Source organism: Lepidochelys olivacea (genome assembly GCF_965140295.1).
Source record: "Lepidochelys olivacea isolate rLepOli2 genome assembly, chromosome: 21".
NCBI lineage: Eukaryota > Metazoa > Chordata > Testudines > Cheloniidae > Lepidochelys > Lepidochelys olivacea.
The window spans coordinates 6,419,676-6,447,466 of NC_140431.1; the positions used below are offsets into that span (position 1 = coordinate 6,419,676).

Here is a 27,791-nt window from a genome sequence, read left to right on the forward strand (position 1 = left end):
TCCACATGAGACAATGGATGCAAATCAGCTATGTGATGTACTGATATAAACGTCTCTTGCTCAGTGTTGCACCATAGCTATTGACCATATTTCATAAGACCATCCAGCAGATGTTTTGTGTATCATTTGAGGGGGTGGAGGGAGATGAAGATGTAAAAGGATGCTGTCAACTTAAAAAGTTGCACGACTCTAACGATAATGAAAAAATTACCCCTATGAGTTTGCGTGCTTGTATTTCAGTGATTTAATTATGAAATGTTCTATTTTCAAATAGGGGCATGGAGTTTTTTATAGATTCTGTTTGGCTGGCAAGTGGTAAGCTGGATTTTTGCACTTCTGGTGTCATCAGAAACAAAGGTTCTGCCAGTCAGCGTAGGTGCTGATTGCTTGATACTGTAGCATGTACGTGCCTCCCGCCCATTGAAGTATTTATTCTCATACAACCCTTCTCAAATAGGGATGTACAATTATTGGCATTCTAAATGCGGAGAGACTAAGTGACTTGTCAAAAGTCACACAAGGAGTCTGGTATAGCAAGGAAATGAACCTGCATCTGTTGAATCCTAGCCTATTACCCCAACTACTAGATAATCCTTCCGCTCAGGAGGAGACATAATAGGAAATGGGTGCAACACCAGGTAGGTAAGATAGGCAAGGCCTAACACCATGTGTGCTGTTGTTGGAGAGGTGGGAAGAAATCAGGGCTGTAGCAGAGGTGTGAGGGATCAGTTAACGGGAGCCAAAGAATGAGTTACAGGTGAGTTAGCAGGAACTCAGTCATGCTCCTATCTAATCTTTACATTAGGGTAGCACACAACAGCCCAAAACAGAGCTGACAGCACAGGGAGCGATTGAAGTTTCAGGGCTAGCGCACAGGGCTGTGACAGAAGGAAAGGGATGAGGTAGTATAACAGCAGCCATGGGGCTAGAGCACCAGCCTAGGCCTTAAATGACCTGGGTTTTATTCCCAGTTCTGCCACTGGGCTTGCTGGGTTACCGTGGACAAGTCACAGCCCTGCTTTGTGCCTGACATGACAACTCCTTTGTACAGCGCTAATGAAAGGTGCGCGGTAGGAACGAGGTGATTTTGCTATTAACAGCGAGGGCGAGAGACTGGCAGGCCCTAGATGAAGGGGCAGCAATCAGCAAGGTATGGGCCTGGGGTAGATCTGGGGAAGGCAAGGAGGCATGGACGATGGATAGGGACTGAGAGGGGCTCAGGGCGTAGCCAGGCTGTTGCAATGCTCAGGTACTGGGACAGTGGCATGGGGGGGGGAGGGGCTAAGGTATGGGAGCATCAGGGTTGGTGTGTGTGGGGAGCGGCTCAGCCCGACTACATTTTCCCTCCAAAATCTACGCAAGCCAGGCCGCGTGCCGAATCTGCTGATCCGGCTCCATCTCCCGGCCCGTCGCAGACCCCGTACCAATAATAAAACCGGGGCCGAATACACCTGACAGGGCCGGGGGCCTGTAACTGGGGCTGGGCCCCACCGCAGGGCTGCTCGACTGGCAGGGCGACCCGTGGCGAATCTACCGCCGCAGAGATCCCAGCTTGGGCTCGCGGGCTGTTGTCGGCTGTTCCCTCTCATAGCAGCTTGAGTGTGGGGCGTCCTCCTCTTCCCCCCCCCCTCCGCGGGGAGGAAGAGGTGGAGCCGAACCGCCGTGATGGTTCGAACGGACCAATGGCGTTAGACGGGCCGCTCAGTCGGCCAATGAGAGAAGGAGGAGGTGCCAGCGGGCTAGGTTGTACCGCCTCTCCGTTCAGCGCATATCCTCGGCTGGGCGAACGCGACCATTTTGCGGGGGGGGGAGGGAAGCGGCGAGTGGCGGGGACCCAGACGGAGGGCGTTGGGAGAGGGGAGCGGGGACGGGGAGCACCTTCCGGCGGGGACGGGAGCGGTGGCTGCCGCGGCGGAGGGAAAGGCGGTTCCGGCGGCGCGGCCCGAGGCTCTGGGCCCAGGGATCCCGCTTGCTCCCGGGAGGGAGGGGACGGGTCCGTCACCGAATCGAGGCTCGTCGGGTTTCCCACCCCCCGCCTTGGCCGACATCGCCCGCTTCGGGCCCCGATTGGGTTGGAGAAAATGTCCAGGCCGGTCAGGTGAGTCTGGGGGGGGGGGGCGAGCGCGGCGGTGGAGGAGGCCCCACTCCCAACCCCCGTCTCGTGCCCCGCGTTCCTCCAGTGCCCCCCACCCCCCTCTGCGGGGAGCGCGGGACGGGGGGACTAGGCCCGGCCCCGCTGCCTCTGGGACGGGACGGGCAGGAGGCCTGCTGCAGGCCACGCCGAGGGGAGGCAGGCATGGAGGTCGCGTGCATTGCTGCGCACTTTAGGGGTGGGTGGGGGGAGGGAGGGACACATCGTTGCAGCGTGCCCTTGTGCACCCTGTAGGAGGAGGCTGCTTGCTCGGCGGAGGGAGGGGCGGATACATGCTTGCAGCGTGGTGCTCTTCTGCACCCTGTGAGGGGCACGGGGAGGCTACATGCGGGTTAGGGGGGAGGAGCGTCTGCCTGCCCTTCTGCACCGTGGACGAGGACGGGGGAGGAGGACTCTGGAGCTTGCAGCGTGCTTTGCCCAGGCTGGGGGGAGTTGCGTGAAGACAGCATGCTTGTGGTGGGGGGGGAGGAGGGGGCGTGGACATGCATCATACCTTGTTGCACGCTTGATGGAAGGGTAACGTGTAACGTGCGTTGCTGCAAGCTTATTGGGTGGAGAACAGGGCATGCAGTGCGCTCACTGGGAGCTGTCCCTCATGTTATTGCTCGGGGGATGAATGGTGAAAATTTGCAGCATGCCATGACCCACTTTAAGGGGAAGCACGCGGAGTACGTGGATGCAATGTGATTGATTTAACACGTTCAGGGAAGAGGCATGTAGTATTCCTTGCTGCATCTGGTTAGGGGGGAGGAGGAGGAGAATGTCAGGGAAGGGCAGACCGTGCTCTACGGTTTTCTTGCGAGGGGGACATGCATGCACTATGCCATAATGACCGCGGCTCCGAGTCCGCTTCCGCTAGACACTGGTGCCGCCAACTGGCTTCACGTTTGGGGGAGGAGTTAGGAGGAGCCGCCCACCTGGGATCGGCGGGGAGCGGTATTTGAACACACTCCCTTTATTTTTCCTTTGCCGTAAAACAGCGTTCCTCTTAGAGTGGGTTTCCTACTATTCCCCAGTCCCCGAGAGACCTGTCATTAAATTGTGGGCTCGGGAATGAGGAACCAGTGAAGTTCGTCCCTAGTCAGGCTTTCTTTTCCCCAGTTCAAAAGAAGGTAGGTGGTGATGCTTATACTCATGTTAGATGCGGTTGGGCCTGGGTTCTGATAGCACAGAGTTTCCGGGGAGTATAAACTACAATGCTGAATTGTGATACGGTGGCAAATGTAAAATTCTATGAAGTTTTCTCATGGTAATGATTATAGCGCGCCCACTGATTAATATTGTGCGTAGCATTTGAAATTGTAGTGTAAATTAATGATGGTGTCTTTCCAATCTTAAAATATGGCAAATGCTTAGTTTGTGGAAGAGGATTGTAATATGCATTATCTTGACTTCTGATTTAGAATAACAAAGATAATCTGAACTGTACAGGTTCTGTGCCTTTTAAAGGTGGGATTCAAGTTTGTCTGGTCTGCAAAGATTTTTGCTGAATGTCCCCAGATGGGGAGGATAAAAGGGACATTGAGTACACTGATAGTTGAAAACTAATCTTAGCTTTCAGGTCTCTTGTGTATTTTGACCAGTAAGTTGTGCATGCCAAGATAAGGGTGATTATATCTCATAGGTCAGGTCTGGAAGTAATTGCCCAGGGTCCAGAAGGGTTTTTCCCTTTTGCTTTATGAAACACTTAGTTGCCCAGCTACATTAATAGGGTCTGAAGCATCCTTGGCCTTTTGCAAGACAGGATACTGCACTAGATGGATTAGTGGACTGAGCTTGAATGGCAATGCCTCTGTCCTGGAATACAGTGATGATACTACTTTGATGCTCAGTGTGATATAGTATACATTCTGCTGGTGACTTAATTGCCAGTACTGGAACCTGACTACAGGTGAGGAACATGTGTGTTTTTAAAAGTATGGTTTCTAATGTTTTTTATATATTAAATAACCCATAATTCTTTATTATAACCAATTTTAAACAAAAAAAATGGGGAAACCATACACAGTTGTAAAAGATGCAACTTGCCTTAATATGTGTAAATGGGTGTTGGTCTTCAGAAGAGTTCAATGGGATGTTAATAACAGAATACCTGCTGGGATGTTCCAAAATTGGAGCCAGCAACCCACAGTCTGGCTGGTCTTAAAAGGCCTATGAAAAATAGAAGATAAATCTTCAACTGCAAATGTGTTCAACATACCCCTCCAGTGTTAGTTAATTGGAAAACTGTACATAATTTTAAACCTGTTGGTTTGAAATATGTAGGATTTACCTGAGGATTGGATCTGTTACTGCACTGTTAATGAGACTAGGGGAGTAAGGTAATACCTTTTGGTGCACCAGCTTCTGTTGGTACAAGAGACAAGCTTTAAATTTTATGCAAAGCTCTTCTGGTATTGTTAATGGGAGATACAGGTGAACTTATCCAAGGTCAGCGATGATGGAATATTACCATGTTCAGTGGTCTGTGTGAAATGAATTCATGGTCTCAGTTTGCTTCTGGCTGAATAAGTATCCATCTAAAAAGTATCACCCTAAATGGAATATGGGGATAACCAGTATTGGGATAGTGGGGGAAGCTTGAGCTGCCACTTTATTCTGCTGGTAGTTAGAGGACTTTAGTCTCAAAGCCTAAATCAATGCTAAAATTGACTTTTAACACAAAACCAGTTTTTTGTTAAATTTGCAAGTTCTTCCTTTTCACAGGCATCCAAAAATACTAGCCCCAGACCTCGTGTTTTTTGGTGCCCTGGAGTGAAATACTGCTTGCTTACTTGTATTGATTTTGCTAGCACCCTTCTTCAAAAATATGTGTATATGTATCTTGCAGGTGTACAGTGATGCTAATACCAATATCAATAGAACATTGCAAAGATCAAATCATAAAGGATGTTGTTCTAGGATCTTTACATAATATGACAAACAATTTGTAAGTAACATCCAGGCCATTTACAGCACATGGTTATATCATCTCATATTTATCTTATCTATTCTGATGTGTAAATTCTTAGGTGCTGTTAAATTAGATGGCTTCTATAGTTCCTTGTATTATTAAATCTTGTATGTGTGTTTGTTTTTAAAATTAATGCAGTGTACTTCTGGTCACTTCTACTCGCACATACAATGTTGTAGAATAAAATGCTGCAGGCAAATATCTAAATCCAGTGTGTTTTAGATAAGATCTTTTAAAATAGGAACATATGTATTGATTCAAAATTCTGTTAAACTTTGAATTTTACAAACATTAAATTTTGGACCTAAGTCTAACATCCATGTCCCTTCAATGGTAAATATTAGCCTAAGGCTTTCATTGGTTTCGATGTTTACTGCTAAGGTGGTGCTCTTGCCTGAGTGATAGGGGAAGTATTCTCCTAGTTAGAGGTGTTAATGTGAAAGTTTACATGTGACCATGTAACTCCTAATACTATACCTGGGCCATCTAAGAGAAAAATGCTCAGACTAAGGTGGAATGCTTCTTGAAAACTTAATTATAGCTTTCCTGCTCCCCTTTTCCTTAGAATTCTCCCTTTCCTTGCTTGCCCTTCAGAGTGTGATTGATTATTTGTGGTCGTGTCCACAGTGGGCCAGATACTCTTCTAATAGGGAAAAAAAGGCATGATCCCAGTGCTGAGGTGTTCATGCTCTAAAGAGACAGGCAAAGGGTAGTGGTAAATGGGTACAGCATACATAAAGTAACACCCAAATAGCACATGGGACTGAAAGGCAGTTGTATCTTTCCTGTACTTTTATCCTCATAATATTTCTCCTTTGTTTCCTAAAATGTGCTTCTCAGTAGTTGGCTTAAATGGAGGATGTGCACCAGGCTGCTTAAACTGTTGCTGCATAAATCATTTAAATTTTTTTTAATGGAGTTGCAAGTCAGACATATCCCTAAAATTTCAAATACCACCATCAGTGCCCAGTTTTAGATGGCTTGTTGCACCAAGTCCAGTCCTAAATGATCACTCTGTAGTTGGAGACCTCTAGGCTGTCAATCTTGTTTGAGTACAGTTATGTCATTTTAAAGAGAATTGTACGCACTAACACTTATGTCGGTATAACTGATGTCACTTGGGGATGTGAAAAAGCCACCCCCTGAGCGACATAAGTTACGCTGACCCAAGTGCTGGTGTGGACGGGGGTGCTTCTCCCGCCAACATAGCTACCGCCTCTCAACAAAGTGGATTTATGCTGATGGGAGAGCTCTTTCCCACTGGCATAGAGCGTCTGTACTAGCAGCGCAGCTGGATTGTTACAGCTGTGCCACTGTAGCGATTCTAGCATCGATTAGCCCTCACACTAATAGTGAGTTGTCTTAGGCAAATAACTGTTGTTAGGCATAAGCATTGAAAATAAAGATTTGTTATAAGTTTGTCTATTTAGTTAAGGCCAGAAATATAGCATTATATTCAGGTGTGGCAAAACAAATACATATAGAAATATTTCTTAGACATAAAACAGCAATATGGGAACGTTTCCCTGTGCTGTTGTTGAAACCAGTCTACAGCTGCCCTGTCGACTGGATGAGAACCGGAAAGTGAAACTGAACACTCTTCTGTTTAGCAGTCCAAGCTGAATGGAATCCAAAAAGGCAGTAGCATAAATTGGTGAAAAGCTTACCTATGTTTTTATAAATATTTCATGTTATTTATAATGATGTTAGCTGAACACTGAATAATATTTTTTTGAATTACTTACCTTAACAGTCTGATCAGTCTACCTAATTAGTCTTGCTCATATTTTATTCTCTGGCATCACCTGAGAGGTAACTGAGTGTTTCTACCAGCACTCATTTAACAAATTTGCTAGGCAATGTTGCAAGTTGCTGGCTTTTTAGGATTTGCTCTTCCCCAGCTGCCAGGGCCATCCCTAGGTGGTGTGGGGCCTGGGACAGGAAATTCATCTATATGCATATACTTACCTAGTGAGGCAACATTCAACACTATACACAAACACATTGTCCTGTGCCTTGGAAGTATTGGAATGCCTTCTGTGTTCTAGCACCTTCTGTCTTCATGACACCCTTGCCGTTTTTCTGCCAGTGGCTGTTAGAGGTTGTATTTATGCTCACCTTAGATGATGCAAACATGAGGAGGGGATGGTAGCTGTAGTGAATGTTGGGCCCAGAATAAGAATGCTAGACTGAGGAACAGTTTGTGCTTGACTTGAGTTTGTAGAGACAACAGCTATAGTTAAACAGTCCTTGAATGTTTGTGTGCGCTCTTTGCACCTGTTCCTTTGAGAAGACTCCTTTCCAGAAGGTTCTTTTCTGTATCTACCCTCTTATGTCTCTGTAGTCATTCTCTCCTGCAAGGCAAAAAGGAACAGCCTCTGCTGTACAGTTGTCTACAGATTTCTATCACACTTCCTCTAAAAATCAATATTGCTGTAGACAAGGTAATGAGGGAGCACAGTAGGGACCATCTTGCTAGCCCAACCTGTAGGGCTTAGTACTTGGAAGCAGGAGAGAAGCTTAGAATGTTTTCATTATTTGCCTGATATATTTTACATGTGTATCCTACATTATATTCTAATAATATGAATAAGTTAGGTGAAGCCCTCTATGACTGCTTGTTTCTTTGCAAGGTGCTTATCCTGCAACTTACACTGTGCTCAGTAGGCCAGTGAAATGTGAAGACAATTGTCTTGTGAAATTGATAGACTGAGTGTGCCGCAAAATTACCCTCTGTTTTTGTTTTAAGGGGGAAATGTCTGTTCCACTCATGCACACAAAATAAGGGGATGTGTACCAGATTAACCTTTGTCATCATGTAGTGCTCATGCTTCTCTTTAAGTATTTTAAAAATATAAATCCTTGTGCTGCTTCACAGCAAAAAAGCTGAGTTGGGCCTAAGGAAGGCGAATTGTTGAAGCAGAAATTAGAAGTTGAGTGTTTGTGGCCTGGCCTCTACCCTCCTCAGTGAATCCTGCGAATAGTTATATTCCCAAATTCATATTTTACAACAGTCAGACTATAGGTGAGTGGGCAGTGTGATACATTGCAGCTGTACTTAAAATCCCCTCTTGTCACTTGCATTGGATTCAACATGGCAAAAGTCTGACTGTCCACCTCTTCAATCTCTTTTTTTTTTTTTTAGGGGATGTTTTAGCGTTGGTTTAACTGAATTCTGGTACTTCTTCTTTCTCTAAGGCTGTTCCTAATGGCTATGAATTGAGGTTCTTGCAGAGAAAGGAAGCTTAGAAGGAATTTGAAGGAGTTGACAGCTGTAGTTAAAGTATGCTTTTAGGGGTATCCTTCTAGCAAAAAGCCTTGCCAAGAGTACAGTGTATTAATCTCAAAGTGCTGCTCCGTTCTGGAAAGTGCATGTAAAATGGCATTGTGTGTTTCTGTTTGTTTTAGTGGCTCCACATCAAATTTAGGAGGAGGGAGTTGTGGTTCCGGTGCAGGATTGAGTCTCAGAGCTGCTTTCTAATCATAGCACTCTTCCAGTCTGTGTAATATTGGGCAGGTCACTTAATGTCTTGAACATCACTTTTGCCATCTGTAAAAGTGAGATAACTACCCCACCTCATAAATGCATTTGTGAGGATAAGTTCTTCATAGCTTTTGGATTTCTGATACTGCGGTGATTGTCATAGAAAAGCCTATGCTTTTTTAGATTTATTTATTTGTTTTATTTTTTTAAAGGACTTTCCTAGCTGCTGCTTAACCTAGGATCTAAGTCCATCACTGATATTAGATAGCAAAGTCAGAATCTGGACTGCAATTGGAACTTCATTAAGAATATTATTTAATGAGCCTGAATAGAATCCAGTGAGCACTTGTGTACTTGTATTGGTTGTACAGGGCTAATAGAACTGAAAAGTAGTAATACCTCGTCGCTAGCGTAAATGGGTCAGATGCTGAATATGATCTCTACTTAAATCTCAATAAATGCCATTTTTATAGCGTTTTTTAGACTTTGGTCTACTAAGTACAGGTCTCACATTCTCTAGGCAAATGAAGAGGAATTGACATGTCTGCCAAGTCATTTCTATGGTATTAGCCAACCAAATCTGCCAAGAATTGGCACTCATAGTTCATTGTTACAGCTATAACTACTTAACTTTTCTAATCAAGCATAATGGTCTTTTTTCAGACTTTTTGAAACATGCCTTGTACCTCATTTTGTTTTGTCCTTTTTGGTGGTAATGTACAAGGGGAACCAGAAAGGCTTTTCCCAGAAAAGCTTTAACACAAGAAATACCATGAATGTACAGTGTAGTTGTGCCTGACGTTGCTGGGGGTGTGGATTAAGTATGAGGGCAAACCTTAACTAAGTGTTTCCTCAGGGGAGGTTGCCGGATCTCTGTCCCATAACTTCTAGGAAGGATAAGAGCCATGGGGAAGAAAGTGAAACTAAGATGCAGCATCCGTGCTCACCTCTCGAGTCAAGCATATTATGAATAGCTTCTTAAAACTGTCTTCTCCTTTCTGGGGGTGTTGATAATCAGTTCACCACAGGAGCAGCTCATATTTGCAGGGCTACAATCTCAAAATAGCCAACTGGCAGGGCCCATTGTATACCCAGAGAGCCCCTAATGGAAGCCACACTGAGGTACTTGTTCCCTCGCTCTCCAGAAGACTGAGTAGGGAAGTCTCGACAGGAGAAGCTGTGTGTGGAGTGGGGCACACCTCTGTCAGAGTTGCGATAAAAAGTTGCTCCCAACTGCAGCTTTGGTCAGTGGGAGGGGTAGCGATACGTTGAACTCACAAAGGTCCAGTGTAATATTTTTTTTCTCCCAAATTTTTATTTTATCACTGAAATTAAGTTGGTGTTAACCATGAGAAACGAAAGTTTTAAACATGACTCAAAAAACCCAACTTTCACTCTTAACGTGTCAACTTTGTTTTGCCTCATTGTTCTCTAGTCATTATGAAGCCTTAAAGGATAAGTGGAAGCTGCTTTGCTTTTTTTAAACCTTTCAGGCATTCTTTATGTATCCTAAAAGAAATTAAAAATGTGGGGGAGGGGGCACAAGTCCTTTTCTTCTCGTTTTCAAGGACTGATTTTCTTAATCTTGAAAATGCTATATATGTCTGCTTGGCGTATTCAAATATTTTGGTTGTAGGAAGAAAAGGAGTACTTGTGGCATCTTAGAGACCAACCAATTTATTTGAGCATAAGCTCAATAAATTGGTTAGTCTCTAAGGTGCCACAAGTACTCCTTTTCTTTTTGCAAATACAGACTAACACGGCTGTTACTCTGAAACCTTTGATTGTAGGCTTATTCTGTGAAGAAACTTCAAATATAATGGCCAAAGCACTGAAATGACAGGCTTTGTCACTTTTATCTTTTATTTAAAAAAGCAAAAATATTTACAGTTTTCTCCCTCACTGTCCTGTTTAAAAATTCAGTTGGAGATCACTGAATTTTGTGTAAAGAGCAGCTAATGCCCCATGGGAAACTTTATTTTTGTACAAGCTATTCTCCCTGTCTTGATGGCGCCTGTATTAATGGCATGTGCATGACATTGTGAGCGTCGGTTCACCTGCTCAGTGTGTACCTGGAGTCAATCTTTGATACTATTTCTACAGCAACCGTTTCACGTCTGAGGCTAAAGATTCGGTGGGGGGATACAGATGGATGCAGGAACTCCTAGGTCTGGTCTAAACAAAGTTCCACCTGTTTCAGGCTATGCCTAAGGCCTGTGGCAGTAAAACTTGGTCACTCAAGGGTGTGAATGTTCCACCCTGCTGAGCGACATAAGTTACACCGACATAGGTGCTTGTGTACAGCACTACATCAGCAGGAGAACTGCTGCTTGCGGGGGTGGGCTTTTTTTATGAGCGTCTTCACCAGATGCGCTGCAGCGGCACATCTGTATCGTTACAACTACAGCGCTGTACATATAGACATACCCTAACTAAAGGTGTTTGTGGTTTTTTTAAACTATTTTAATTTAAAATAGTGCAACTTCTGGATGTTGCTAAACCCTGATACATAACTAGTGTAACAAATGCGGCCTCAATAGGGAGGTAGATAGAAAATATTAGATTTCTAACAATGACTAAACTGAATGTTTCCTGACCTGCGAACGTGTTTTTTTAAAAGGGGTAGTGAAAACTCACTTTAATCTTAGGGTGCTACCGGTGTTTTAAAGATGGTTCTCAAGAACTGTGGCTGAATAAACTACGGCAACACAATACTGGATACGATTTCATTGTAGAGTAGAGGAACTATGTATGCACAGGTGAGGGTGGCTCTGTTAATCGTGCTCTTAAGCAGCACAAAGAATACTGTTCAAAAACACTTTAAAAAAGGAAAGTGATGGATACCCGATAGCAATCTCTAATAAAACTGGAAATTTTTACCTTTTTTCATTTAAAAAAAAAAAACAACTCATCCAGCCTTATAAATCCTAATGGCTCCAGAGGAAGTTGCTAGAGCAGCGGTTCTCAAACTGCAGGTCGGGGCCCCAAAGTTGGTCACAATCCTGTTTTAATGGAGTCACTAGGTCTGTTGTTAGATTTGCTGGGAGCCGAAGTCCGAGCCCCATGGCTTCAGTCCTGGATGGCAGGACTGAGGTTACAGGCCTCCAGCCTGGGGCTGACGCCCTTTGGCTTTGGCCTTCCCACCCATGGCGGCGGGCTCAGGCTTCAGTCCCCGCTCCTGGCATCATGTAGAAATTTTTGTTATCAGAAGGGGGTTGCAGTGCAAAGAGGTTTGAGAACGCCTGTGCTAGAGCGTTGATCCTGCATTCATTTCTGACTGTTAAGGTATAGATAGCTGAGTTTCTGGAATTGTTTTTAGGGTTGCCTGTTGGAGGTGTTGGTGGGTAATGACTTTTCAAACTGTGAATTCTGCATCAGAGAATGAGTGGTGGTGGTTTTTTGCTAGTTTGAAAGGGCTGTCTTTATGAGATCATAAGTTGTTAATTAAACTTAACCCTTTCTTTTTCTTTTCTTTTCTTCTTTTTTTTTTAACAGGAACAGGAAGGTGGTCGATTATTCACAGTTTCAGGAATCAGATGATGCTGGTAAACTATTATATTCTTTTTCAGAAAAAAATTACAAAATTTTCACTCTTTACCATGGCCCTGAATTGATAAGGGTTTGAAAATGTAGTGTAAAACTATTCTAATGCTTATATTGTGACAGCTTCTAAAGGCCTTTCTTGATTTGTAATTGGCAGAATCTTCCTGAAATTACTTCCTCGTATTTTACCGCAGCCAATTTATTAGTTGAGCCTACCACACAGGCTTTTCTGTGAATCATCTTTTTTTAGTTATTTGCATATTCGTGTGAATTAGATTATCCGCATGGCTTCCAAAAATATCATCATGTTTTATTTTCTTGGAAAGTAGACATGCTGTGGCTCTGCTAATTGAGGTTATGTTGACACTTAGTGGAAAGAGAATGTGACTGAAGTTTGCCTAGTTCTTAACTGCAGTACTATTGGTAGTATCCTGTAATCGTTGTGCATAATTTGGTACTTAAACGATTTTGCGAAAGACCTTACACCTGTCTGTTCTTGTCATCACAAGAACACAGGTCCATAAATATCTAAAGAGTGGGGGGTTTTTTGGAGCACCTGAAGAAGATAAGAAATAGGTGCAAATTTTAATGGATCTGTGTATAATTCTGAATATAAAAATGTAAGGTTCTGATTTTCCGTAAAACTCAGATCAACTTTTCTCTTGTCGTGAAGCCTTTTCTGCAGTATTTTCTATGACTGCATCTTAAACTTGTTAACTTATTATATGCAGTTTGTGGATATACAGGTTGAGTATACGGTGTCACTTTTGTAAAGCTGAATTGAAGTTTTGAAGACTTGGGGTTTTTGACAGGATGCTGATCTGACCTCCGTAAAAATGACATGGATTGGTAACTTTAAATATACTTGAAGAGGTAGTATTCTATTGGCATTTGGATTGCTGGAAGTTATAGCGTAGTTCACTTTTCAAACCTATTTCCTCTGCTGTACTGTCCAGATGAAGATTATGGAAGAGATTCAGCCCCTCCAGCCAAGAAAATCCGTTCATCTCCCCGGGAGGCTAAAAATAAGAGGCGGCCTGGAAAGAATTCTCAGGAGGACAGGTAAGAAGTTGTTTCTGTTACTTCTGATAGCCCAACATTAGCTAAACCAGACTTGCCATGTAGGTTGCAACAATCATAAGTGATGTGCTCTTCATTGCACTGAAGTCTTCAATGCTAGTGGTATGGTGATGGGCTTTCAAGGGGTTCTAGAAAGACTAAAGAAATCTTAGTCATGGAATGGTTCCTTTCCCTTGCATCGAAGGCTCAGTTACTTGAAGCTTAGGGTGTATAGGCATCTCCAGTTAAATAGTATCCTAGCAGTTTGAAGGAGGTCTGGCAACGTGTGGTACTTTTTCACCCTATTCGACATTCTTCTACCCTTCAGGTGTAGAGAATCTGCCTCCAGATTCTATGTGAATTTCCACTTGCAAGTGACTAACTGGACATTTGAAATTTATTAGTGGAGTCTGCTGTCTAAGGCAGTGGTTCTCAAACTTTTTTTTTCATGGACCGCTTGAAAATTGCTGAGGGTGTCGGTGGGCCACTTAATAATCTTTCCAAATGTTGTCTGTACCATTAGCTAACTATTGTAAAGCACTTTGGATAAAAGTGCTATTAAAAAAAATTATCATCAAGTTTTTTTTGTTCTACAAATAGAAGCACACAACTCATTTTTTTTTTTAATAGCAGTAATCTTACCTTTCTAATGCGATGGATGTGCCATCTCTCCCCCGCCGCGGCAGCCCCCAAACTGGGGAAAGTCACCTCTTTCTCTGGCTGCCACAGCCCTGCACATCCCTAATTCCTCCCACCCACCCCCCTTTTTCACCCCACTGCCCCCTCAAGGCCACCACCTCACCTTACATGTGTCTTCTCCAGGGTCCAGGCACCTAAATAGTGGAGCCACACCTGCGCAGCCACACCTCCACTCCTTCTCTCATGTGCGGCTACCCAAGTGCACACCTTAGAGGGATTTGTCTGCAGACCACCTGAATGGAGCTCACAGACCACTGGTGGTCTACAGACCAGAGTTTGAGAACCTCTGCTCTAAGGAATCCCATTAATGTGATTTCTGGGACTTTTTCTCCTAAATCCTGAAGGCCTGATAGATCCTACAGCCTTCTTGCTGAGCGGGGGGGGGGAGGGCAGAAAGGTCCCACAAGAAGAGCATGTTATGTCTGTGCTACATGTGGCAAACCCATTCTGTGAACCTGGAAAGGTGCAGACTCCATGTTGTGTAATAGCAAATCTTATTCGAGGCATAGACCTCCTAGATCTCTTGGACCAATAGATGGGGCTAACCAGAGTCAAAAGATCATTGGAGCAGCCCATCTACTGTAGAGCAGAGGAGTCTTCAGCAGAACTCTAGGGTCTATTGGAATGCAGGACTGGATCTGTGCTGAGTTGAAACATTTGAATGTATTGAGGGAGCCAGGTCATAACGCACACGATTGTGGGTAGGCATAGTCTGTGTAAGCTTCCTAAAATGGCAGGACTGTTGCTGACCAAGCCAGCAAAAGGGGATTGGACACTGAGGTTCTCTTTCTCATTCAAACGGGCATTGAAGCCAGGCATAAAGCATAGGTCACTAGTGCTTTAGCATTAAAATCACTTTTCAGAGCTAGGCAACTAGAACAGGAGCAAGTAGAGTTGCATGAGTCACAAAAATCTTGACACAGGACAAGAGTAGGTGGGCTACCAGTTTGAAGTATTTCAGTCTCTCCATAGTTTTATAGTGCTTTACAGTCATTGTTGGATCTGATGAAAAAGCCCCTCAACTATTCTTAGCAATATTTTCTACAGAAGTGGAAGCATTAGTAATAGTGAAGACTTGTTAGTTCTCCATTTTCATAGTTTGTCTGGCATTCAATGTGCTTCCAAAACAAAATATCTTACTTTGATTGCTCAGAAATGTAAAGGAAGTCAACCCCTTAAGGGAAGACCTGTTGAAAAATTACCTGCATCTTACCAGACAGGACAAAACAAGTCTCTTGACTTCTGCTGTAAACCCAAGGCAACCATCACCAAGAAGTAGTTGGCCTACCATGACTAGTTAGTCTTGGAAATCAAAAGTATGCCAACTATTTCTTGGTGATGACTGCCTTGGGTTTATTGTAAAAACTGAAGTCATGCCTGTGTTACAGCAGTGCAGCCGCAGTGCTGTAGTGTAGATGTTTCCTACATCGACAGAAGGGGTTTTGCCAAATTCACCTCTCCAAGAAGCAGTAGCTGGGTTGATGGAAAAATTCTTCTATCAACCTGGCTGCACCTACAGTCCCTGTTAGGTTGATGTAAGTTGCACAAGGTGAAAAAAATTTTCACAGCCGGAGCAACGTAGCTCAATTGATCTAATTTTAAATGTAGACTAGGCCTTAATCTTTTTTTTTTTTTTTTTTGGCTGATCCAAAGGGATTTTTAGTGCTGGCACTTCAAGCACTTTTGTACGACTTTCCTGGTTGGTTTTTGTTTTAGCCTTTGCTTGCTGGGTGCAGTGTTGTGAGAACTGCTGCAGTCTACTTGTGCTGCTGCTGTGTTGTCTACTTACCTGTGCTCCAGTAGCTTAGAAATACTGGAGGTCCAGATTGCTGTCCAGGAATTACTCCCAAATATTACCTGAATCTAGATATTTTCGGCCACTTTCAGATGATATAATTTATGAGAGAAGCAGATGTAAAAGCACCTAAATGTTGATTTGTATGAGAGCTGCTAGTTCTGTTCTTTCTCAGTGTGTGGCATATTTTCTCAGTGTCTGTGATACAAACTTAGTTGTTGGTCCCACAAGACTTGAACTTGTAAACAAACTAGCTTATTCAGGTAATCAAAACATGCTTCAGAAATGTGTGGTGGTAAAGTTCAGATTTAGAACTAATTATGTTCTACAGTCCCTGAGCCATTGTTGCCATTGGCACAACCCTTCAGTAGTCTGGAGCATATTTGTTTCACCATTACTGGCTTTTACCTGTGTTTTCACCAGTCCTATTTAAAACTGTTTACTCCTAGGCTGGGTTTGCTGTGTTGGCTTTACATCCTTTAGCATCCAAAAGAAAGATGCTTTCACTCCATGTTGTTTCTTCTAGCTAATTATAATAGTAATTACTTTAGATTTCAGAGTTAATAATTTATTGAGCTGAACTGTGCAGCTCATTTCTCAGAGCTGTTGTTTCAGCTGTCAGTCAGTTTACACTTGCTTCGCAATTTGAAGGTGGTTATTTTTACAATCATAATGACTAGATAACTTTTTTTTAAATGAGAACTTAGATTCTGAAGCACAAAGTGGCAGCCTCTTAAAGTACCAGTTCACCCAACTACCACCGGCTTACCCAATACAGCAGGTCCATCCTCTAAAATACTGATGACACTTTCTCTTTCTCTTCTTTGCAGCGAGGATTCAGAAGAAAAAGATGTGAAGACCAAGAAAGATGATTCACACTCACCAGGTAGTTACCCAGCTGCTAACATAACCAAGTAGGCTTGTTATAGGAATATCGTCCTTGTAATAAGAATATTACAAGGATTATATTCAAAGTAAAGGACTAACTATGCCGACAGGAGTAGTGTTCATAATACATCACTCTGCCATTGCACCTTAAGTTGGACACTATCTTCACTTCTCCTGTTCTTTCTAGTTCTGGTGGACTAGACTACCAGATTTTCTTCCTTTGTGATATAGTACTACTGAGACAAGGTGGATGAGGTAATACTTTTATTGAATCAACTTCTGTTGGTGAGAGAGACAAGCTTTCGAGCTATAGAGCTCTTGCTCATCTAAGCTCTTGCTAGTGTAATACTTGGAGCAGGGAAGACCAAGAATGTTAGTCCACTATGCCTGCCACTCCCTTATGTCTCCAATGTACATGTTCCATTGAGAAGTATTTGAGACTTCATTTTGTCATCATTTTCTCCTAGATGAAGACTTTGGCAGCGAGGATGATGACTTAGGAGCAGATGATGGCAAAGCTGACAGTGACTATGAGAGCTCGCAAAAAAGTAAAAAAGCAAAAAAAGCCAAACCTGAAAAGAACAAGAGAGCCTCCAAATCCAGGAAAAGGGCTGCAGGTAAAGAGCATAAAAACAAAGATCTTTTCCACTGTTAGGCAGCTGTTTCAGGTATGTTGCCCTGAAATCAGTACTGAGCTGGCCTAAATGTTGTGACTGAATGCCAAAGATCCAGAAAGCAAAATCAGAAGTTAGGAACTAAATATACTCTTTGCTCCATCCCTCTTGCAAGTTATGTACTCTTCCTTCCCTCCATACCTCCTTTAGATTAAAATTATGAAAACTCCTGCTGTCCTGTGCCCCCATTTTGTTTATCCCTAAGCTTTGTGCAAGTGGCTCTTGCATGGGAGGAGGGGAAGGAAGCTCAAGGATCGCTGACTAGTGTGAAGCTGTTCCCTGACCTCGCTCCCCTGCATTAGTACTGAGAGTCTTCTGCTTTTCTGCATTTTTATTCAAGCTTCAGTCTGTCATCTGGATGGAAATGAGAAGGGTTTAAATAACTTACTACAGTATTTCCCAGTTTATTCTGCTCTAGAATCACAAAAATATCTTATGAACACACAGTCTATAACCATCGTGAGTGAAATATTTTTACAGTGAAAAATATACCACTGTAATGCAACATTGACTTGAAAAATTTGGGTCGGTGTTCAGTTATATTCACTGTGGGAACCATAACTGTCAGATTGTACAGATGAAGTAATCTGTACAACAGCATTTGCTATTAAATTTATGTTAATGATATCTGACATTTATAGAGCACCTTTCATTACAAAGGATCTCAGAAGCACATTTTCAGTCAACAGCACTCTGCTCTGTATGAAGAATGGGTCGGTGGAGGATGCTGGGGAAATATGTCTGTTATGAAAAAGTGTCCTGGGGTTCTTTAGTTCATGGTTAATGGACAGGACCTCGAGGTTGAGCCCTTTCAAAACATATGCTTGATGTAGGGAGAATTTTGACCACACTCAAATAACCAGCTATGGTAGTTGCCCAGCAAGCCTCTCAATTCTCCTGCTTTATTGGGAATGATTTGGCCTTCATTTTGCTCTTAGCCAGGAATAAAAGCTAGGAATATGTGGTATGTTGAGAGTCTTCATTGCAACATGGTGAATTTTTGTGTTACAGAGGACAGTGAGGATGAGAAAGAAGACCACAAAAATGTGCGCCAGCAACGGCAAGCAGCTTCCAAAGCAGCTTCCAAGCAGCGAGAGATGCTTATGGATAATGTGGGCAGTGAGGAGGAAGAGCAGGAGGAGGAGGAGGCACCATTCCAGGAGAGTAAGTAGAGGGGGATTGTAATGAAAAACATACTAAAGCAGCTGTTTGGAGTAGTGTGACCCAGATGTAATTAACTTCTTGGGCCTTGGATGCAGACAGCTCGCTAATCACCACCATAAAATAGGTATCTTTACAAACCTTGTCGTCTGCTATGAAATATTTACAGATAAACTGAGGCACAGTGGTCAAATGACTTGCCCAAGATGGCACAGGTATATGACAGCTTATAGAACTATGGTATCCTGACTCTTACTCCTCTTCCATCCACCAGTCTAACTGCTAGACCACTCTCCTTTCTTTGCACTTGGAAAAGATTTAAAGGCTTCTTCACAAACACACACTTCCTTTCTCTGTCCCTGCAGAAGATTCTGGCAGTGATGAAGACTTCCTCATGGAAGATGATGATGATAGTGATTATGGCAGTTCAAAAAAGAACAAAAAAAAGGTGGCTAAGAAATCCAAGCCAGAGAGGAAAGAAAAGAAAATGCCTAAGCCCAGGCTAAAGGCTACAGGTGAGCTTACTGGACGGGAAGCCACTTGCTTCAAAAAATGAGTATTTTTGCAGCTGTAAGGATCAGTTAGCAAGACTGTGTCTGAGTGTGTAAATGTCACTCTGTCCTAACTGTTCATCTACTTAAATGAACACTAGTCAGATGACTTTCCTCATCGCTTTTTTGGAGAATAATAAAGCATAATTGGATTTTTAAACTGCGTAGCACTTCAAAATTAACTAACAGCCTTGTGAAGCAGATAAGAATTAAATCGGTTTTACTGATAGGGAAATTGAGACCAAAAAAAAGATGAAGCCAGTGGCAATGTTGGGATGAGAACTCCTGAGTTCTTAGCTTCCAGTCCTGTCTCTAGACCACTTGTCCTGTGGTGACTTAAAGTAGTTGACAGTTGGGCCTAACAACCTTGAATAACCGCTCCATTTATTTCAATATGCAGACCTCTGGATGTAGGCATAGCTATACAGAGGTGCACAAATATTCAAATTACTGAATACATTTTTATTCCGCTTTTCTAGCTGACTGTGAGCATGAGAAATTTTAGCCTAAAGGAAGCTTTTCCAGGCTTTTTTAATTTGTTGAAATAGGAGTCTATGATGAAAGTGCCTTTGCAACCCTAAACTATAGCATTACTACTACGACTTTACTGCACCCTCTGTTTTTCACAGCTACAGAGCATGTTGCAGAATTGTGCTTCAGAATTGCAGCTTTCTTAAAAATAAAAGCATGTTTTGTAACTTTCATGGTTGTGGAGAAAAGGTCGAAAGATGCTTGGTTCATAAGGTAGTGTTGGCTGCTGGGAGCTTGGATTACAAGCAGTGGGATTTGAACGGTCTTGTTTTTTGGGGGGAGGGGGATGCCCATGAGCTCCATTGTTCTGTGGAAGTGAGTTTGTCACTCTTTCCGAGATGCCATGTCATTCAGCTTTTGTGCTGCAGGTAGCTGCTTTCTTTTGATGCCACAGTGCTGCCATCCCGCAGCTCATTACGTCTTGCAATTAAATGGTTTTTAAATGTTTTTTAGAAACACTTTTTTTTTTTCCCCTCGAGTTCAGACTCTTAAATAATCTTGCATAAGAGTGTCCTTTTTAGATCTATCAGGCATCTGTCTTAACACTTCGTTTTCCTCTGAATGCCTACAAACGTTCAAATGGATCCATAATAAAATAGTAGCCTGTCCTAAAGTAATTCTTTCCACTCAAGGTAAGCTTCAGAAGACAGGCTTACAGCATGCCATTAACGATAAGTAGATTGGCATGCACTTGCTCCAAAGATGGTGCCTCTTTGCTTGTCAAAGCCAGCTGAAGTATGGGCTGAAATATGTGACAAACTCAAGGTGATGGACCCAAAATAAAATGAATATCAGAAAACTAAAATATTGTCAGATTTTGTTTCTTTAGTGTAGATAACTTTTCTGTAACTTGTGCTTCACAAATCTTTTTTTCTGATGTAAATAACTTCAGCTGTGAAAGCGAGGACACCCTGACTTCAAAATGTGGGTAACATTGGGACTGCAATGAGTGAAATCCCTCAAAACGAGGGACATTTGAGAAGACTGCAGAAGTTTGCTCTCTGTTAATGAAACAGATTTATGATATTCACAATCCTAAGATGAAGGCTAACTCTGAACTGGAACACTATAGTTGCATGACTTTTGATATGTGATAGGCTTTCATCAAGGAGTTCTGGTGATGACTTCAACCAACAAATTGGAGTTTCATCTGATTGAAAATGAAAAGGTGGAGTTTTTACTGTATGTGCCAAATTCAACACCTCTCCTACTGATTTGCCTATCCCTGACTATCTCCTGTCAGCTTATTTGGAAGTAAATGAGAATTATGGACTTCTCTTTTCAGTTGCTTTCCTGCTTATGCTGATTTCTCATTGCTCAAGTCGTCCGTTACTTTGGATATGGCATCATTATCCATATTAACAGTTTGTTGCTCCAACAGCATTAATGCAGGACTCATCTTTGCAAATATCTGCTTACAAAAAACAGCCTGGTTTGATTTGGAGAATGCATTTTCCAAATAGAGATTGTTTGTGTAAAGCTGTATGAATTTTCTTTATGTAATTGTAGCTGATCTCATGAAACTGGTGCTTTGCTTTCTTTAGTGACACCCAGTCCTGTGAAAGGCAAAGGGAAGGCAGGCCGCCCCACAGCTTCAAAGGCATCAAAAGAGAAGACCCCATCTCCCAAAGAAGAAGATGAAGAGCCTGAGAGTCCCCCAGAGAAGAAAAAAAAATCAGCCAGCCCTCCACCAGATAAATCAGGGGATGAAGGGTCTGAAGATGAAGCAGCCTCTGGTGAAGATTAAATGGCAGTTTGGGGAGATTGTTTTTGTTTTTGTTTTTTGTTTTTTTAAATACGAGGAAAAGAAAACATACTTAGGGGTAGAACACGGTTTTGGCTGTGGCTTGACTCATGGGCTTTGAATGCTGTCTTTGCTTTCAACTGTTTAACACGGTATCTTTTTTTAAGAAAAAACCCTTATACAGTAATGTTTTTTGAAGTCACTGTTCTCTGTTGGCCATTCCGTTCTTGTCTCCCACCAAATCTGAAAGCCATTTAAAACTAAATGGATCACTTACTAAAAATATATATTTTTGAAGGGATGTTGCAGTTGTGAAGCAATAGCATATGAGGCTGATACTTTAAAATTATACTTACAAATCATCAAGTAGCATAGATTTCCCAAAGCTGAAAAGGGCGTTTAAAACGACTGTTCCTTCTTGGAACACATAATAAATTCATTTTCCATCATGTGGTTTCAGTTGACAAAAATTCATTTCCCTCAGAAAAAAGGAGGTTAATGAATCCTAAACAGGAACTTTATTACCCCTATTTGAGCTTGTTGGGTTCATGCAACTATTTTTAATAGGCAATATTCAGGAGACATTATAATAGTCCACCTTAGTGTTTCATCCTTTAGAAAGGACTTATCCAATAAGGACGTGATACCCTTTGTCTCTGGCTGGGTAGAATTGCATTCTGTTCTTGGAAAAGCGCATTCATTAGGCTTCAAACCTGCAACTCACCAACTGCTCATACCCATTACTCCTGTTACTCTTTTCATGGCTGGATATAGTTAGACAGAGCATGGGAGAGAGTTTTAAAACAAAATTTTAAAGCCTGGTTTTCTTCTGGTGGTATGGGAGTTTTTTCTTCGTCATTTTAAGCAAAAAAATTAACTTAATCTCAAACTAAACTCTAGTTATGGGGATGAGGGGGTGGCCTTTTTATAAATGTGAAGCAATGGATTCCTGTAATGCCACAGTCTCAGATCCCATGAGTCATGCTTAAGTGTTTCTCTCCTCTCTTTCCGTCTGTCCTCAGAAAGACTGTGTAGTCATAACCTCTCAACCCTCTCCAGGTGTAGTGTTCGGATGGCATACTCCCACCAGTATAGATCATAACTTTACCCCACCATCACTTCTATTTCTTCTCTCTCCTTCCTGCAGTGTGGGAGTGCTCTTCATGCTGATCCCCCCACCCCTATATCTGCACCTAATGAGTCAGCATTCTGCTACCGAAGCCAAAACACTGTCTGAGTAGGAATTGAAGCAGGAATAGGATAAAACTGGGAGGGAACAGTGTTGATGGCAGTGTAGCAGGACTGTGGTGCATAACAAAAGCAGGCTGTCCACCAAATTCAAGACACTTGATGTCTGTGCAGTGGCATTTTAATGTGCTTTTATCCAAGCAGCCATATCTCCTTTAACCTTTAGGAATAAAAGTACACAGGATTTTTCCTTGAAACCTTGATACAGGGACTGCAGTATTTGTTGGTGGAAATATAAAAACTGGACTTGACATCTTTTTAACCTTTTATGTTTTCTATATATCTTGCACGATCTCTCATAGCTGGCAAGCTTGACAGTCCTAATCTTTTCACTCAATTATATATGTTCTTAAACCAGCCTCTTCAAGGTAACAAGACCGCTAGAGAGTTGGATTTCTGGTCTTGTGTTGTTGGATTTTTAAGGCTGTTGGATTTCTGAAAGCTTTCAGGTGGGATGCACTACTATGATCTGGGAGGAGACCTGGCAGAGTATCCCATGGAGTCTAAAGACACAGAATGAAATGTTAGTAGCATCCAAGTCGTTGTCTTATCTGGTTCATGGCTGTGAACTTCATTGGGAGGCTGTGCTTTACCTTGGCGTATACATCTTAAGTTCTCTAACTCTCAACTAGGAGACTAACATTGCCACTATAATAAATGCTATCAGTGTTTCCATTGTAAATCTCTATTTTTAGGGGTTTAACTTGCAGTACAGCTTCAGGCTGGGCTGTGATGTGACTGTCTTGAGCAAGAAGTGAATGTGTAACTTCCCATCCAAATATTAGGAGAGCAAAAAGTCTCTTGCAATCCTTAAGTGAAACTTTTCACATCATAGTCCTGTAATTCTTTAGTGATGTAGAAAAAAAATTAAATGACCAACTTCCTAATGGTCAGCTATGTGGAGGAACTGTTCATGTAAATTAACTTTTTTGGTAACGTGCTCTTCCATGCCTGTCTTTCTGGTCCACATAGATCGTCCCTCTCAATACAAACTACAAGTATACACACTTAAGCCTTTCTTGTCAATTGGGTTGTTAGTTTGCACTTGTGTTTTTTTTTTTTAAGTGTACTAGATTTACCTAAGAATAGAATGAATGCCTCCAGTAGTAGATCTGGTCAATCCGCTAAATGTATTTTTAATTGTCTAAATACACTTCGCCCCTAGACCAGGTTTGTTCTGAAGGGTGTACGTTTTGTAGTTTCCATTGAAGCATTTTTTTCCTTTTTAACAAGTTAAACTAATGTCCAGGCTGTGATATGTACCTGAAACCTGGAAATTTAATTTTCAGACTTGACCTCTGTTATGAACTCAAGTCTTTGGACTATGGATTCTCTCATATCTGCCCTGAAGGGTGAATTATGGCCCTGAATTGTCGTAAAATTGTTGTTCTGCTTGTGTATTCATGACTAATGGTTGACATGACAGGATGGTAGGATCCTTAATTTTGAATCTGTCACAATCTGAACACTCTGTAAATGCTACACTTTTGTTTGGATTTTTGTAACTATTTCTCTGTAGGCTAGTGTTTTGGTAGTACATGCAAACACTAAATCCTCGCAGTCTAGATCCACTTGTCTCCAGGTAACCCTCTCAGTTTGAAAATAGAGAAGCTCCTTTTTCCTGCAAGTTGAAGAAAATTGTGAAGACAAAGTTTTTGGTATTTTTAAGACCGATTGAGCATTCTGATTAGCAGTAGACTAACTTTTTAAACACGTCCTTTTAGAATTTTTGTTTTCCAGCCTTTTAATTCTATGAAGGAAAGTAATAGGGCGTCTCCTTTTAGGGGGAGGATAGGACTGGGTTCCTTCTTGACGGCAACTATTTCTGCTCTTTGCTGTGAGAAGGCTTTAAAAACAATGAACAAAATAGATTGCGGCTTCTGCTCTCTCCCCTCCCCCCACCCCCATCTCCCCAGATCAGTAAAGAGTTGAGTACCTGGGATGGATTCTGGTCTATTACCCAGGTGTACCTTTGGAGCACCTCCATTAAAGAGAATGGGTTGCTTCCAAAGTTGCACTAATTTAGCATCTGTCCTGGTTTCCATCCTAAAATGGCAGCTTATCCATTAACTTCTGTCAGAGCTTTCTGCTTCACAACAACATTTGAGTTTGCATTTGTATACAAACAGTAATGTCTTTAACAGGCCATTCAGTGTGGCCAACAAAGGTTTACAAGCAAGATTTCACTGATGCTTGGAAATTGCATACTAAATCCTATTAATATCAAACAAATATGGCTGTACTGAATTTCTGTTTAAATCCATAAGACACAAATTCAACACAAGAGTGTCAAAATTCCCTTACAGAGGAGTTTTCTTTTTTCAAGTTAAAATTAAATGGGGTTCGGGTTTGGAGTGGAGTGGGGGTGAGAGCAGGATTTAGATGTAGGAGCAGTTTGGGAAGCTTTTAATAATTCCAATTTTCGATCAAACTATCATGTCAAAGCAGAGAAATGTGTGGGGGAGAGGAAATGGTGTACTTCCTTGAGCATCTGTACGGCTGTCCTGGAGTGAATGGAAGGGTGGGTAGGTAATTGTTCTAAGCATGCTCAGTTTCTGCAACACCATGTGGCCGCATCAGGAAGCGAAGAACTGTTTGTGGGGGTGGGGAGAGCTGAAGATATATTTGACTTTTCAATGGCTATTAGTCCAAATGTATACTGGACAGTTCAGCTGAGGAGCCTGGGTTGGGGAGAAACTAAGATGCTAGAAGCTTTTGAGCTGTAGAAATCGGTGTTTTGCTTTATGTAATTTCTCTGTGTAAGGTTTATTTTTATAACAAATCATACTGGTAAACATGTTTTTTTTTTAAAGAACACAAATTAATCCCAGACTTCAGCTATTACAGACTTCAGAACAATAATGACACTGATACTGTCCTTGGAAAGCACCTTCCAGAATCTACCGTGTCGTTCTTTTAGATTTCCCACCTCAGTCGATGACTGGCATTTGAATGTCCTTTTTCATTAAAATCTTTATGAAAACATAAATGTTTCTCTTTCTAAGTCTAGTCAAGTTCTCCCTATGTGCTGACTCTATGTATCAACCACTATTGGAAAGATCTCTGTAAGCTGCCTGCCCCATACAACTGCAGGGAACTGAATGGTTCAGTCAGTCTAAGCATGCTCAGTGTGACTGCAAGACACCATGGTGCATATGCTTTGTATGTTAGGGGCAAGGGTTACATATATATTTATATATTGGGAAGGGTAGGGTGGGATGGAGAAATACTCAGTCAACTTAAGCCACACCAGTGTGTGTAAAAGCCCTGGAAGTGTGTGTGTGTGTGCGTGTGCGCATGGGAGTGTCTGTTAACTTTATCCCTCCTGTGTTCTGGAAATTTGTGAATTTTACTTTTTCCTGCAGAAGCAATTGTTACAAAAATTGTAAATAAGAGCTACATAATTTGTTTTACCATGAACATGTCACAGCAAACCCTAAATAACTACCCTGAAACAAAGGAGGAAGAGACTCCAGGTGGGCCATTGGGCCCTTAACATCAGCAAGGCATCACTCAGTGGTATGTGATGAATATTTGTCTTGAGTATTCACAACCCTGTTGGGCTTTTGTTAAAATAAGCCACCATCAAGTTCTGCACCTCTTCCCCCATTAGTGGCCAGAAAAAGGAGTGGGACTGCAAATACAGGTCTCTTTCTACTGGTCCATGACCTGAGAGAGTGTTGCTAAACATGGCTCTGTCATCACAGGGCATAAAACCCCCATAAGGGTTGGCAGTTCTTGCAATACCTTGACAATATGAGATCTGCAGCATAGCACTAGGAGTTAAGTTTGAATGTAACGTTAATGCTTTATTTAAAAATTTTTTGAAGGGGTTGAAGTGAACATGACTTCGTTGACCATGTTCGTGAATTATAGATGCAACTGCATTGGTAGAATTGTGTGATGGTCTTTTGTGCTACTTAATTTTACATATTCCAGTCTCTGTATGTACCTGCAAAGAAGAAAAAAGTAACACAACCCTGCTTTGCTTTTATTGAGGGGTTCCCAGGACTGCGTACCTGCTCCCGAGCTCTGTTTTAAGTATGTGTATCCTTCGCTTGTATTTTGTATTAAAAAAAAAAAAAGAGAGAGAGAGAGAAAGAAAAAACCCTTTATCGTTCAGCATGTTGGAATTGTGTCCCCTCTTATTTTTCTCTTTTTGGAATATATTAAGCAACTTATTCTTCTGTATCTTTTATTTTCTTTTGTAAACTTTTTGGTTTTGTTTAAAAATGGCTTTATAAAAGGGCTTTTATAACCCATAAATATGCCTTGTGTAATTTTTCTGCTTTTGTAAGACAGTAGCTATTAATTGTTTTCCAGTGTATAGTAGCTGATACGCATTTGATTTGTTTTGTGACCAGTAGTGATGTCTGAAACACTGTAAACCTATTTAATTCCTCTCCTTTGCAAGATTTCTGCCTTACTTTTCATCTGCAGAGGCTAGTTGGTCCTTTTGGCCAGAGCAGTTTTGCTGGTTTCACTACCTGCCAGTCTGGGCAGTGATTGAAAGAATCTAATTCCCTTCCTGCCTGTGAACAGAGCACACACACCATGCTCCCATACAGCTGTTCCTTTGAGATGAGGTGGTGGGTCATGCTTTAAGGATTCGAAATGTGTTGAAAACTTAACGGAAATCAATGAAGAGGAGAGAACACTATTTAACTTTGCATATTACACGTCTTTGGGCTTCCTGCAGCAATCGCTAGCCTTTCCTGGCTGTCCTGATATTTCCTACCAGTAACACTACATACTAGAATACATTAATTCTTCATCTGTGGTTGTGAGATGAGAGAACCCAGCAGAATTTAGGCAGTGTGTGCACATTGTGTCCTTAAAATGTGATGGTTCAAATTAAGGTAAGAATGTGACAAAATATGTTCAGTAGTTCTAAGTGTGTTGCCACCTACCTTACAGGATGTCTAAGTATAGACAGTACACACAGGCTAAAGATAAATTCCCTCCAGTGTCCTGTAAGAAATTGTTTCCTCTCCAGCTAATAGAACGTTAAAGCTGAAAAGAAGTTGGCCAGTCTTGTTTTGAGCATTTTAAGCTTAGTCTACCACTTTCTAGACATTCTTGGGACTGTAATCACTGTCAAATTCTAAAAAGTTGCAAAGAAGAGGCAAGGTGATCGTGCAACACTTGCAGTGCAAATATTTCTTTCATGCAGCAGAGGGCGTAGCTTAACCTCTTATCACAATTTTTTCCCTCCTTCCTAGTACAAATAGCTTGTGAGTTGTGTTTCACAATGTATTGTACTGCAATAAACTTTGTGTTCCCATTTGCGATGAGCTGGCAGTTGCTCT

At 42.0% G+C, this 27,791-nt stretch overlaps 1 protein-coding gene across 1 annotated transcript; it reads left to right on the top strand.

Moving 5' to 3' along the window:
• The first annotated feature begins 1,811 nt into the window (after positions 1 to 1,811).
• Positions 1,812 to 27,776, top strand: NUCKS1 (nuclear casein kinase and cyclin dependent kinase substrate 1). The gene is made up of 8 exons (XM_084611245.1): positions 1,812 to 2,098; positions 12,085 to 12,134; positions 13,089 to 13,194; positions 16,516 to 16,571; positions 17,041 to 17,190; positions 18,259 to 18,411; positions 18,774 to 18,923; positions 21,035 to 27,776. Exons 1-8 carry the CDS (start codon positions 2,082 to 2,084, stop codon positions 21,235 to 21,237), a joined length of 885 nt encoding a protein of 294 aa, XP_084467371.1. The 5' UTR covers positions 1,812 to 2,081; the 3' UTR covers positions 21,238 to 27,776.
• The last annotated feature ends 15 nt before the right edge of the window (positions 27,777 to 27,791 follow it).

Bases quoted from the DNA above. Each gene is read 5' to 3' on its own strand.
- NUCKS1 (XM_084611245.1), top strand. The intron at 17,191-18,258 runs GTAAAGAGCATA...TTTGTGTTACAG, and splicing joins ATCCAGGAAAAGGGCTGCAG to AGGACAGTGAGGATGAGAAA. The intron at 18,412-18,773 runs GTAAGTAGAGGG...CTGTCCCTGCAG, and splicing joins GGAGGCACCATTCCAGGAGA to AAGATTCTGGCAGTGATGAA.